Below are 14,232 nucleotides of genomic sequence, written 5' to 3' on the forward strand. Positions count from 1 at the left end.
ATTTATACATGTAAATGTCTTTTCAATAAGATGACTGCATTGTGTTGGCAATTTCCTTTAGGACCCTTAACAAGGTAGGATGCGATATCTGACATGGTTTTAAAACATATTTAGTAACACGATTTCTAAATAATTAGAGCACAATTACTGTAAGCTATTCATGTAGGTCTTTATAAACAGTATACTTTGAGAAAAACCAAGATACATTATATCTCTCCCTCACAGGACTGTCAATTCAATATAAACTTCCTGAAACCAATAAAAATCTGTATTCGCATTATACCTGTAGGAAATAAAATTTATTGATAAATTATATTGTTAAAAGTTTTTAAAATATACACACTGTATTTTTCAAACAGTGAAAGATTTCCACCGGGCTTGAAATACTATTTTTATCTGGAGCTTTACTCAGTCAGGTTATAACTATCCAAATGAAGCTTGACAATAAAGTGAAAAACAGAGTCATCTGTCTTTGGTTTGTATCTTCCATCTTATATACTCTTGGGTGCTCTTTTACTACCTTAACTTTCTTTCCTTTAGAAAACCCGCTTGCAACAATATTTTTAATTATTTCCATTTTAAAAAATGTATTTATATGATGTCTATAAATCTTTTAAAATATCAACTATCTAATAATGTAAAAGGGAGCAAAAATATATTTATATGATGTCTATAATTTTTTTTTTTTTTTTGAGTTGGAGTCTCACTCTGCCGCCCAGACTGGAGTGCAGCTGGCGCTCTCGGCCACTGCAGCCTCAACCTGCCGGGCTCCGGCAATCCTTCCGCCTCAGCCTTCCGAGTAGCTGGAATTACAGGCATGCGCTACCACGCCCGGCTGATTTTTTTATTTATTGTAGAGATGAGGTCTCGCTGCCCAGGCGGGTCTCGAACCCGCGGGCTCAGGCAATCCAACTCACCTCAGCCTCCCAAAGGTGCAGGATTACAGGCTGAGCCACCGAGCCCGGCTGTTGTCTGTAAATTTTAAAACACTATCAACTATCTAATAATCTAAAAGGCAGGCAAAAAGATAAGTATTCTGCAACAGTTTCAGAAGACTCTCTAAAGATTCAGAAGCATTTGTGCTACCTTCTTTCACATATTCAACTTCCCAGTCAGATCAACGATGACCAGAAAAGCTGGTGACAAGGGCACGCCTACACCACACTCCAGCTCATTATCTTCCTTCTTTCGGCTAGCATCTGTTGAGAGCCCACTCCACACTGGGCATTGTGCTAGGCTCAGAAAAGAGCCCTACCCTTGGTACTACAGACTTCGAACAGAAAAGTAACACAAATCCGAAAAGAGGGCAACATCAGATAGAAACAAGACAATATGGTCAAACCAGAACAAAACAGGCAGCATCCTGACCCATAAAGACAAATTCCTACACTCTTTCAAAATCCTACTTCTTTTTATATTCCTGGTTTCCGGCAGGATCCCTTACTGACAACTCTGCTGAGAAGCCAATGACCCCCTGTAATTCCTGCTGCAGCCAGAGACTCACAACTGCCTCCCCTCAAATCAGCTCCCAACAGAGGAGCTCTTCATAATACAAGGCCATGGTAACAGATAAATCCTCCAGAAAAAAGGGAATAGGAGTGCCTTGTAAGGCAAAACAGTTCTCCAAATACCAAGGACATCCGAAGTCCTAAAACCTTTGCAGCAATAAAATTCTTTGGAAATATTTTTGCTGGATTCTAACACAACAGTTGTAACAATGAAAACAAAATAAAATACATCAACATTTTGAGGTCGAGCTCGGTAGCTCAGCCTGTAATCCCAGCACTTTGGGAGGCCAAGGCGAGTGGATTGCCTGAGCCCGTGGGTTCGAGACTCACCCAGGCAACTTGGTGAGACCTCGTCTCTACAGTGAATCAAAAATTAGCCAGGCACGGTAACACGTGCCTGTAGTTCCAGCTACTTGGAAGGCTGAGGCAGGAGGATCGCCTGAGCCCAGAAGGTTGAGGCTGCAGTGGCCGGGAGCATGCCACTGCACTCCAGTCTGGACGATGGAGTGAGACTCTAACTAAAAAAAAAAAAAAAAAAAAAAAGGTGTTTGAAAGGATCTGCATTCCGAAGCGCTCAAAGATGGTCAACAATAGGTATCTTGAATGGATAACCTACTATGTGCCATAAACCATGATAGGCTCTTACATAAAACTGCCTAGCCTACTTATAATTTTGAAGGGTAGAGAGCATATTATTATCTCAACATTATTGGTGGTGAGGTTAGGTAAAGAGGAGGTGTGTCGGCTAATTTTAGGTGTCAGCTTGACCGGGTTAAGGGTTACCCAGGTAACTGTTGAAGTATCTGGGGAGGAGATTAGCATTTGAATCAGGGGACTAAGTAAGGAGGATCCACTCTCACCCCATTTGGGTGAGAATGTTCCCTCGTTCTCCCTCTCTTGCACTCATTTTCTCTTGCCCTTGGACATCAGAACAGCCGGTTTTCCAGCCTTTGCACTCCCAAATAACAGCAGATAATGACACTTCTCAGTCTCTATAATCACATGAGCCGATTCCCATAATAAATCCCCTTCTGATCCTCTTGGTTCGCTTTCCCGTCAGAACACCGACTGACACAGAAGGAACTTGGGTAACTTGCGTGAAGACACACAGTGAATTAGTAGCAGAGATGAGAACAAACCCAAGTGTGTCTGACTACAAAGCCTATGCCTTTTTCTCTATACCAGGGTTAACTTTCTTCTACTTCTCCAATCAAAAAGTAAGATCACCTGGCAAAGACAGGGCCTGCACATGACTTCAGGACCAAACAAACAAACATTTCCAGCACACAACCCAGGCAAAATGCCTCAAGTGGAAACCGCTTGCTCCTATGCCAAGAACCTCAAACTCCGGACCCTGCCCACTCAGCAGGGTGTGTGTCTGTGGAGAAGGGGCGAGAAAGGAGGGGAGGCATCAGGTAAATCCAGAGGTGGGGAATCCTCGCCCTGTTCTTCTTCCACAGAGTGGGGATCACCAGAAACCGCGATGAGAGCAAGGGCTGACAGCGGCAACTTATTCTAGGACTGAGACTACTCTACGTGTGTTTGATGTGTAGACCCATTTGAGCCTCACAATACAAAAGAAACCAGAACGTAAAGAGGTCCAGGAACTTGGCCTAGATCAATGCTATGGTTTGAATGTATATGTCTCTCCTAAATTCTTATGCTGGAATTTAAAATCCAAGGTGACGGCAACTAAGAGGCTGTGGAAGGTGATCAGGCCTGAGGGCTCTGTCCTCCTGATGGAGATTAGTGCCTTTAGAAGGAGCTACTCCCGATTCTTCCCTTCCACTCCTTCTGCCACGTGAGGACGCAGCATCCAGAGTGCCACAGAGCGAGGCCTAGCCAGACACTGAATCTGCGGGGGCTCTGACCTCAGACCTTCCAGCCTCCAGAACTGTAAGCAGTCCATCTCTGTCGTTAACAAGTCACTCAGGCTGGGGTATTTTGATGCAATAGCGCAAATGGACTGGGACAGCCGTAAACCAGCTGAGCGGTGGAGCGAGGCCAGTTTGGCTCCGGAGCCAAGCTTCCCGCCACACCACGTGCCGCGCCGCAGCAAATCCAACGCTTACTGTCCTTCCTTCATTCTGGCCGCCTTAGCACCACTCAGAAGTTACCACAGCCACCCCTTCAAGTAACACCTTCCACTTGGGCATCCCATGTTTTCTTCGCCTCGACATGCTTCTGTTCTGCTCCTCTCCACCTTCAGGCCCTCCTCCACTCAGCAGCTGGAGGAGCGGACTTCAGACAGGAGTTGGACACGGCCACTTCCACTGCACTTGGAGAAAGACCTAAATGCCGCCACTGCCCACCAGGCCACTGGCCCTTGCCCACCACTCCAACCTCATGCCACACCCTCGCCACCCCCAGCCCCATGACCCTTCTGCCTGCTGGCTGACATTCTGCACTTGCTAATCTTCTGTTTCAACGTTTCCCCCGGCTTTCCCAGCAGCTCCCTCCTTCTCATTTTTTTACTCTCACCTCACCAGGTACCCTTTTCCAGCCCACCCTAAAAGAGCATGAAGTACTCATCCACCCCAGCTCCTATCTTTCACAGCCCATTTACTTCTTTTGCAGAACTTATTATTATCTGAAACTGTCTTGATAACATATTTATTAAACCTCTCGTTGTCTGTGACCTAGTCTCCTGGATCCCCAGGGCCTAGAATGTGTGGCATTTGGTATTCTATACATTTTGACAGAGTATTAAACAAAGGTGGTCACTATACCTAAGCCAAGAATGGGGGTGGCACTGAGGATCCAAGATGGAGAGAACAACTTGACATTCAGAGACATTTGGTTAAACCTAACAAAGAGGCTTCCGTCTACTCTGTGATGTGTGATACAATAAAACACAGAATTTCAAAATCAAATTCCTTCTTTATCAGATAGTCAAATATAAATTTTAAAACAGACATTTAAATCAACATTTTTGATCACTTTTTAAAAGATTTTTGCCAAACTTAGCCCAGAAACAGCTAATAAAAACCATGTTAATTGTGGTATTTTTTTGAACATACCAAGACAGCATAGATAAAGATTAGATTATCTTTAAGATTTAATAATTCTACTAGAATGCTGAGAGGCATTTTTAGAGTTCTTATAAAATGGAATCCAACATATGCTCTCTAAGATGTCAAATAAGGGCTGGGCTTGGTGGCTCAGCCTGTCATCCCAGCACTTTGGGAGGCCAAGGCAAGTGAATTGCCTGAGCCTGCAGGTTTGAGACCAGCCCAGGCAACTTGGCGAGACCTCAACTCTACAATTAATCAAAAATTAGCCGGGCGTGGTGGTAGCACGCACCTATAATTCCAGCTACTCGGAAGACTAAGGCAGGAGGATCGCCGGAGCCCAGCAGGTCAAGGCTGCGGTGGCCGGGAGCAGTCACTGCACTCCAGTCTGGGCAACAGAGTGAGACTCCAATTCAAAAAAAAAAAATCCAGTCTATGATCATCTATTTAAATGATTTTGTAAATCTCAGTCACAAATAAGTACTAATTCCTTTATTATGCATGTCAAAAATGCTAAACTATTTTATTATTTTTTAAAAAGAAACCAAATTAAAAGACACAGATGGGGTATTAAACATTAGTTCTATACTCTAGAAACTTCCAAAAGCTCTCATTAACAAAAGAAAGGTGTCTTAAATGAACTGCATGCCTCTCTTACAGGGAAAGACCAATGATCTCTCCAATATTTTATTTCTCCTCTGTTCGCTATTATTGTTCAGCAAGTGCCTTTTAATTACCTACCTCACAAACTCCATGCAAATTACCTCTACCCTTGATGATGATGTTCAGTGAAAGAAAAAGAATGTCACAGCATGAATTTCTGGAAAGCGATGACTCCTAGAACGATGACCAGTCTAGCACTCCCAAGAGCGGCAGGTGAAGTCAGATCCAGGTTCCCCTGGAACCCTGCAGCCTGAGGGCTTCTCCAACCCTTGGCTCAGAGAGACACTTAAGCACTCGGACAACTTAAAATCTCACTGCCAAGTCTGGTACCAATGTGAGAAGTAATTCTATAGTCACTTTAAATAAATCATTCAGATAGCAGCTAAGAACAATGCGTTACCTAAACCAGTAACATTACACACACAGAAACAGACTCAGAACAATTACCATCACCTTGATTAATCTTATGATTGAAATGTTTAATCATTCATTTTACTTGTAACCATTATCTTTTATCACTGACCAAGCATGCAGTTTTAATGTCACCTTCTATTATTTATATTGGACATTTTAAGGTTACATTCTAAGGTTACAATACACATTTCATTGGAATTTTAAATATGTCCTTAAATTTTAAAAAGCTAACTACTATATTCATATATGCTCTATCTTCACAAAGAAACCAGTTCTCTCCTTGGCTAGTGATTAAAGGGTAAAGTGAACTGCTAGGGGAAAAAAAAATAGCATTTGCTGTATTTGTCTACATGCCCCCCCTTTTTTTTTTTTTTTTTGAGTTGGAATCTCACTCTGTCGCCCAGACTAGAGTGTAGTGGCCACGACTTGTTGGGCTCCAGTGATCCTTCCGCCTCAGCCTTCCAAGTAGCTGGAACTACAGGCACGCGCTAACACGCCCGGCTAATTGTTGACTTATTGTAGAGATGAGGTCTCACCAAGTTGCCCAGGCGGGTCTTGAACCCACGGACTCAGGCATTCCACTCACCTCAGCCTCCCAAAGGCGTGGGATTACAGGCTGAGCCACCGAGCCCGGCTACATGCCTCTTTTTATGTAAACTGAAAACAGAATTCTGATAGACTAATTCATTTGTATAGTAGGTGATAAAAATTTTCAGACAGCATCTGTATAGATAAATTTGCTTTGAATATTGCGTATTCAGATGGCTCAATAATCCAAACATATAGAAAGGTGTTCATTGAGAAGGCTCACCTCACTCCTTTCTGTCAACCCTGTTGTCCCACCACATAAGTAACCACTTGTATTAATTTTGTATGAATCCTTCTAGGGTTTTTTTGGGGTTTTTTTTGGTTTTTTTGAGTTGGAGTCTCACTCTGTCACCGCAGACTTAAGTACAGTCCTTCTGCCTCAGCCTTCCAAGTAGCTAGAACTACAGGCACGTGCTACCACGCCTGGCTAATTTTTTCTTTTTTAATTTATTGTAGAGATGAAGTCTCGCCAAGTTGCCCAGGTGGGTCTCGAACCTGCAAGCTCAGGCAATCCACTCACCTCAGCCTCCCAAAGCGCTAGGATTATAAACTGAGCCACCGAGCCCGGCCAGCTAATGCTATTTTTAACCCCATACATGGGTATACTGGCCAATGTGTACTCTGAACTCAAAAATTCTGGTTTTAAAAAACAAGACTGGTTCTTATTTGTTTTTTAAAATCCTAAGGATTCAGGTTTTTAAAGAAAAGGTGGACCTCCCTTCCCAACAATTCATTTCTAAGACTCTCAACTCCTATTCTGGCCCTGTTGCCAAAGTCAGTGCCACGTCCTGAGTGGTGACTTTAATGTGCTAACCCAAGTGGCCTGACCCACAGTCAAGTCTATCACTTTCCTAGGACTCATCCACTCAAGAGACACCAGCAGTGCCGGAGCAACACTGGCGTAAACAACAAAGGAAGCACAGAAGAGACTGTCTGGCTTCCCTTTTTCTCTGCTTCCTCAACATGTCAGAAGCACTTGCAGCTTCTCCTGGAAGTCTGCATTCACCCAATTCAAGACAGCAACTTCTTCCCATTCCCCTGGTCCGTAACAGCCTTTGCATATCCTTTTTGGATCATTTTCCACAGCACGCCTAGCTTTCAATTACATAAGTCATGTCACTATTTTAACTACCCTAAAACCACAATTACCCACAGCGGATTATCTGGTCTGCCTGTGCTCCCTGACACTTCTGTCCATGGCCACTCTAATAATATTTGGCAGTCATGTCTCCCACTTGAGGATGAGTATGTGAAAGTGTACTTGAGAAATGCAAAATTATTTTAAGATTTTTAAGAATAATCTGCCAGGCTCAGTGGCTCAACCTGTAATCCCAACACTTGGGGATGCCAAGGAAAGTGGACTGCCTGAGCCCGCAGGTTCGAAGGTCAGTCCGGGAAGAGACCTCATCTCTACAACAAAAGTCAAAAGATTAGCTGGGCGTGGTAGTGCACGCCTGTCGTTCTGGCTACTTGGAAGGCTGAGGCAGAAGGATCGCCGGAGCCCAGCAGGTCAACACTGGGGTGGCAGTGAGCATGCCACTGCACTCCAGCCTGGGCGGCGGAGTGAGACTCCAACTCAAAAATAAAAAATAAAAAAAAAGAATAAAGAATAATCTACTGCAAAAAAGAACAGATCCCAACACCAATCCTAAATATTTTAGATTCCATACTACTCCTTCTCTGTATCAGTTAACAAAATCTGGCCTAACTCGAAAGTCAGGACTAAATTCACAAGACACGACGCCAGTGAAATACCTTCACAAACGAAGCGTGAGGGTGCTCTTTAGCTAGCTCTGCCATTACACCGTTCATCTGTGCACACTGTGGAGCCCAGGGCGCCCAGAAATGGACCACAAGGAGGGACCTGAAAAGCAACAAAATACATTTTTAATTATGCTAACTTTGGAAATAAACAAGTGCCGATACAGATCGAATTCTATTACCAAAAAGCTGTAGAAGAATTGCCTGAGTTATTTTACACCATTAGAATTTTGTTATATAACACTAAGATATTAGAACACATTCTTCAAGGTCCTGACACTCTTTCAGATGAATTTGCAAGTTAATGATATTTCTTGAGTCAAGATTTAGCTCATATGAAGTGGTTCTGAATATGTGTCCATCTCAACTAACAGTCATGTAAATCAACTATATTTTCAGACTCTTTAGGAAAGTAAAAACTAAATTTCTCTACTAAAGTCACAATGGTTGTGAAAAATGGTTGCAGATGCATTATTATTATTAGTGTCAGTGTATATTTTTTTAAAAATGTGGTATTGTGATGAACGGACATAATGGTGATCATAGAAAGAGCAATAAAATGCTGAAAGTAAAGGCAATCTAGCAGAAAACAGAAGAAAAGGGAACTGCTTTTTACAAAGACATGCTTTTACACCTTTTTAATACTAATGCAACCAAAGATTTTCTAAACATTCATAGTGTGAAAAGACAGAATAGAGGATTAACAAACTATTGACTGATAGCTGCAGTGGCTCATGGCTATACTCCCAGCACTTTGGGAGGCCAGGGCAAGAGAATTGCTTGAGCCCAGGTTTGAGAGCAGCCTGGAAAACAGAGAGAGACTTCGTTTCTAAAAAAAAATACAGACCAGATGGAACATGCCAACTACTATCATGCAGACCTCAGACCCAGCTCACTTTGTCACCATTTACTCTCAAGAGAAGATACGTGTTTTGGTGGATCTGGAAAGAAGAATCTAGGAGGAAAGGAAAGCAAAATAATAGGAGTGGGGAAAATGCAGTCGCATGAACCATTTCTCCTCTCCACCAAAGATGCAGTCTACACTTTTTATTACTCATCTGAGAGCACTGTTTTGTCTGCTGAATCCAAGCCCCCATTTCAAACCCGCTGAATCTGGCTGTCCAGAGACACAGGACAAAGGAATCAGTGGTTGGTTTATTTAAGATCTCCTGCAGAGCAACACCAGGATCTTCTACATATAACACATGACAGCCACTACACTAAGACAGAATGCCGCTGCCGTGGAGGACAGGAACAAATCTTAGAAATAGCAGAAGACAAACAACAGATCTGAAAACATTCTTATCGCAAGCTCAGCCCAGGACGCTCAGTTCAAAGAATAACGTAACAGGAGCAGAGCTGGGACTTGCTTTCTCACCTGGCCCTCTACTCTTGTGTGTGTCTTATCCCTTCCATGAAGCTTAGAAAACCCTGCACCTGGCTGTGGTTGGCTATGCACGAGAAGAGATGCAGGACTCTTCTGTTCAAGGCAAGAAGAACTGAACGAACTTGAAGCAAAAACGTGGCTGGTTTTTGAAAGGAGGATAAAAAAATATCAACTGTAACTGCAGCAGAGTAAGCAGTGGAAAATAGCAAAAAAGTAACAGAATGGAGGTGACAGATCAAGTCTTATTCAGCCATTTTTAAGGAGTTTGGGTTTTACTCTGATAAAACGGAAAGCTGGACTTTAAGCAGTGAAGTGATGTATCTTTTTAAAGGTCTTTCTGCCAGCTCTGTGGAAAATACTTAACAGGGAGGAAAAAAATCGAATCAAGGAGATCTGTTAAGTCCCCTTCGGCAGAGACAACTGTGGCTTGACAGGATGCGGGGAACCGAGGTGGTGAGAAGTCGTCAGACTCTGGACATATTTCAAAGATAGAGCCTGGGGGAATTTCAGAGAACATGAAGGTGAAGAGTCAAAGAACAGAACCAGGGACAACACTTAAGTTTTTGTTTTGTTTTTGCATAAACAAGAATAAAAGGACAGAGTTACCATTAACTGAAATGGGGAAAACTGGATGTAGCAGAATTATTAGGGGGAGAACCAGGAGTTCAGTTTCAGGCATACTAACTAGTACAGTATAAAACGTCCAAATACAATGCTGAGGAACCAGCTGAATATACAAACCTAGAGATTAATGAAGTGGTCTAAACTGCAGATTCAAACTTGTGAGTAGCAGTCACATAGACATTATTTAAGCCATGAAAATAAATGAGTGAGTGTATTAGGAACAGACCCAAGGACAGAGCCCAGAGATATTTCATCACAAAGCTGACTGGTGAGAAGAGAGAAAACAAAGGCTACTGCAAAGGAGAAGCCAGCAAGGTAGAAAGACAATCAAGATAGCAGTGTCTTGGAAGTCAAATAAAAAAATGTTTTAAGTAAAAAAAAAATTAGCCAGGCATGGTGGAGCACGCCTGTAGTCCCAGTTACTAGGGAAGCTTGAGGGGGAAGGACTGCCTGAGTCCAGGAGGTCAAGGTGGCAGTGAGCCAGGAATGCACCACTGCACTCCAGCCTGGGTGGCACAGTGAGACCCTGACTGAAAACCAACTGTTGACCAAAGGAGTCTCCATGTGTATCTATCTTCTTTTCACACAAAATTATCTTGGCAAAGATATCCAATTGAAAAATTATTCAATTTTAGAGAATCCTGTTCAAATATAATACCCTCTCCTAAAAAAAACTTGAAAAATCAGGAGAAGAAATGTTACGTGAAGAACCGAACACAACTAACACGTGGGCAAGAAAAGGAAAAACAAACTGTAAAAAGCAATAAGATAACTGAGGTGAGAAAGAAGTGGGCCTAAGATACAGTGGTAGGAAAGCAGAAGCAGAGAGAGACATTAGGATTTTGGAGGCAGAAGAGGCAGGATTCAGTGACAGATGCGGCAGTCTAGAGCAGACTCCGCGTGTTTGGCTTAGTGGTGGCACCAGCCTCCAATCACAGTGCAGAAGCTGCCGACTTGCAAGGAAAGGAAGTTTAAATGGGCAGTTAGTGTGATGTCTGAGCTCAGGAACGAAGTCTGCACTTCTTATCAAGATATACAGATCTGAGAACCAAGAGCGAGGCAGTGCCAGCACCATGCTGCAGAGGAACCCAGAAGGATCTGAGGTCACCGCCTCAGGGGCTCCTCAACATTAAGCCGGGACAGATAGAGAAGGAACTCATGTAGTGAAGCAGAGAAGGGATCCTAAGAGGTACAGGGAGGTCGAAGGGTCTCAAGAAGTCAAGAATGTCAAGAAGCAAGAAGTGAGAAGGAACAATCATCAAATGTGGCAGGAAAAGGCAACTCACACTAATGGGAGTAATTTCAACGGAATGGTGGCAGCACAGTCAGACTGCAGTACGAGGACGGAACTGAAGATGAAGTAGAGATCTACTCTTTAAGAGATCTGTATGGCCGGGCTCGGTGGCTCAGCCTGTAATCCCAGCACTTTGGGAGGCCGAGGTGAGTGGATTGCCTGAGCCCGAGGGTTCAAGACCGGCCTGGGCAACTTGGCGAGACCTCATCTCTACAACTAATCAAAAACTAGCCAGGCGTGGTAGCGCGCGCCTGTAGTTCCGGCTACTTGGAAGGCTGAGGCTGAAGGATCGCCGGAGCCCGGCGGGTCGAGGCTGCGGTGGCCGGGAGCGGCCACTGCGCTCCAGTCTGGGGGACAGAGTGAGACTCCGATTCAAAAAAAAAAAAAAAGAGACCTGTATTAGGCAGAGAAAAGGACAAGATTAAAGGATGGGCTTTTTTAAGTACAAGAAAATCTTCATGTTTATTTTTTTGAGAGGACAGTGCAAATGGAGAGGGAGAGGCTTAAGAAAAGAGACCGCTGAGGATGCAAGGTCTCAGAAGAGGCAGGAGAAGGAAAATCTAGAGCAAAGAAGAGCTTACCTTGCAAAAGAGGGGCAGTCTCCTCTGAGTCAGAAGCCAAGGAATTAGGAATGGGTAAGGCAAGCCGTGAGCGGTGGCTCACATGCGTAATCCCACCACTTTGGGAGGCCGAGGTGAGAGGCATGCCTGAGCCCAGGGGTTCAAGACCAGCAACTTAGCGAAACCTCGTCTCTACAATAAATTAAAATTAGCTGCGGTAGCCGTGAGCCTGCCACTGCACTCCAGCCTGGGTGACAGAGTGAGACTCTGACTCAAAAAAAAAAAAGAAGAATGGGTAAGGCTACAAATAAGTGAGGTGGTGTGGAAGGAGGTGAGGCGAGCCCAGGGAAATGCTACTTGAAGTCCTGTATTCTCTCGAAGCCAGGTCATTTGCTGAAACAAAGGAAAGTGCAGGACAGGGACCACAGGTAGGACGGATAAAGACAGGAGAGTCGCCTAGGGGTACACCAAGGATCCGAAGGAAGGCCCACCTAAGGCAGGGAAGGACACACTGTGGGAACCACCAGTTCACGGTGATCTTTTGCATCGAGCAGAACTCTGCGGCCTGAGTGCAGAAGTAGGTTGGCCTCAGGTCTATGGAAGAGACTCTGCTGGGTTTCATCAAGAGTTGCTTTTCATCCTGCGCACTCAACTAGACATTTCTCAATCCTCCTTGTAGTTGTTTGGAGCCCTGGAATGACGCTCTGGCCTACAGAACACAGGCCTGACCCTCAAAACCCTCACTCAGGAGCTTCTGCCTACTAGAGCCTCCAGTCATGCAGAAGAGAGGGAGGGTCCAAGGTCTAAGGACGGCAAGAACTAAAAGAGAGGTCCACAAAAGCCTGATACAAGAATGCTCACAGTAGCCTTATACATAATAAGCCAAAACGGGAGAAAATGTTACATATTTGACAGAATACAACTCAGCAATAAAAAAGGAACCAACCGATACATGCAACATCGATAAATCTCAAAAACATATGCCAGACATCAAAGAGGAACTGTATAATTCTGTTTACATGAAGTCCAAGAACAGGAAAAACTTATCTATAGTGACAAAACAGATCAGTGGTTAGGGGAAAGAGAATAAAGAACTTCCTGGGGTTCTGTATTCCTGCTTTGAATGGTGGTTACTTGTATGTACACAATTGTCAAAATTCATCACATCTAACCATCAAGATCTGTGCACTTTATTATTTTAAGTAATACCTCAATTGTTTAAAAAACTTACCACCAAATAGACAAACGATTTTTAAAATATAATATTTAATGGTAAAAAGGACAATGTGAAAAACACTTTCATATCCTGCTGTTAAAAGTTAATTGGGACCTTTCAGAAGTTTCTTATACATATGTATGTTTCTTATACATATACATATGCATATACCTACCCTAAGGAAGTAATTAAAGATACAAAGATTTAAGAATACAGATATTCTCTCATTATTTTATGTAGCAAAAACCGAGAAAAATCTAAAGTTCAACAGTGGTCATAATCAAATATGCAGTGGTCATAATCAAATCTTATAAAGCCACTAAAAGTCAGATTTTCAAAAGATGTTTAATGCCAAAGGAAAATGTTCACAATATTGTTACATTTTTAAAAAATTAAAATAGATTAGGGTGGATATGGTAGCTCACGTCTGTAATCCCAGCACTTTAGAAAAAAGCCAAAGCAGAAGGATTGTTTGAAACCAGGAGTTTAAGACCAACCTGGGCAATACAGTGAGAACCTGTATCTACAAAAAATAAAAGCTTAGCCACACATGGTGGTGTGCGACAGGAGGCTGAGGTGAGAGGATCCCGTGAGTCCAGGAATTCGAGGCTGCAGTGACTATGACCACGCCACTGGACACTGGCCTGAGTAACAAAGCAAGGCCCCGTTTCTAAAACAAATAATCTTTAAGAATAAAATAGGTCAGCAAAATTTATAACAGTATGAGTGCAAGTATGCAAAAAAAAAAAAAAATTTGCATAGAATCTGAATTCATGTTTCAGTTCTATTACTATTAACAGGCTCTGATGAGTAACTGAACTTCCCTTAACTTCCACATCTGTGCAGTAGCAACACCTAATGCCCTAGGACATTGGGGAGATCAAATAAAAATATCAAAGTGCTTTGAAAACATTCAGGGGGCCGGGCTCAGTCTGTAATACCAGCACTTTGAGAGTGGACTGCCTGAGCCCGCGGCGAGTGAACTGCCTGAGCCCGCGGGCTTGAGACCCACCTGGGAAACTCGGCAAGACCTTGTCTCTACAATAAATCAAAAATTAGCCAGGCGTGGTAGTGCACGTCTATAGTTTCAGCTACTTGGAAGGTCAAGGGGGAAGGATCGCCGGAGCCCAGCAGGTCGAGGCTGCGGTGGCCGGGAGCGGCCACTGCACTCCAGTCTGGGCGACGGAGTGAGACTTCCACTCAAAA

At 43.4% G+C, this 14,232-nt stretch overlaps 1 protein-coding gene across 1 annotated transcript in view; it reads right to left on the minus strand.

Moving 5' to 3' along the window:
* Positions 1-8,045, minus strand: part of GLRX3 (glutaredoxin 3) — a 28,662-nt gene extending 20,617 nt beyond the window's left edge. Inside the window, exon 1 of the mRNA XM_008058693.2 lies at positions 7,940-8,045. Within this exon, the coding sequence (XP_008056884.2) occupies positions 7,940-7,996 (57 nt within the window). The 5' untranslated portion in view covers positions 7,997-8,045. The remainder of the gene's footprint in view (positions 1-7,939) is intronic.
* Positions 8,046-14,232: the final 6,187 nt, after the last annotated feature.

Source organism: Carlito syrichta, unplaced genomic scaffold (assembly GCF_000164805.1).
Source record: "Carlito syrichta isolate Samal-C Ts95f unplaced genomic scaffold, Tarsius_syrichta-2.0.1 Scaffold303593, whole genome shotgun sequence".
Lineage (NCBI taxonomy): Eukaryota > Metazoa > Chordata > Mammalia > Primates > Tarsiidae > Carlito > Carlito syrichta.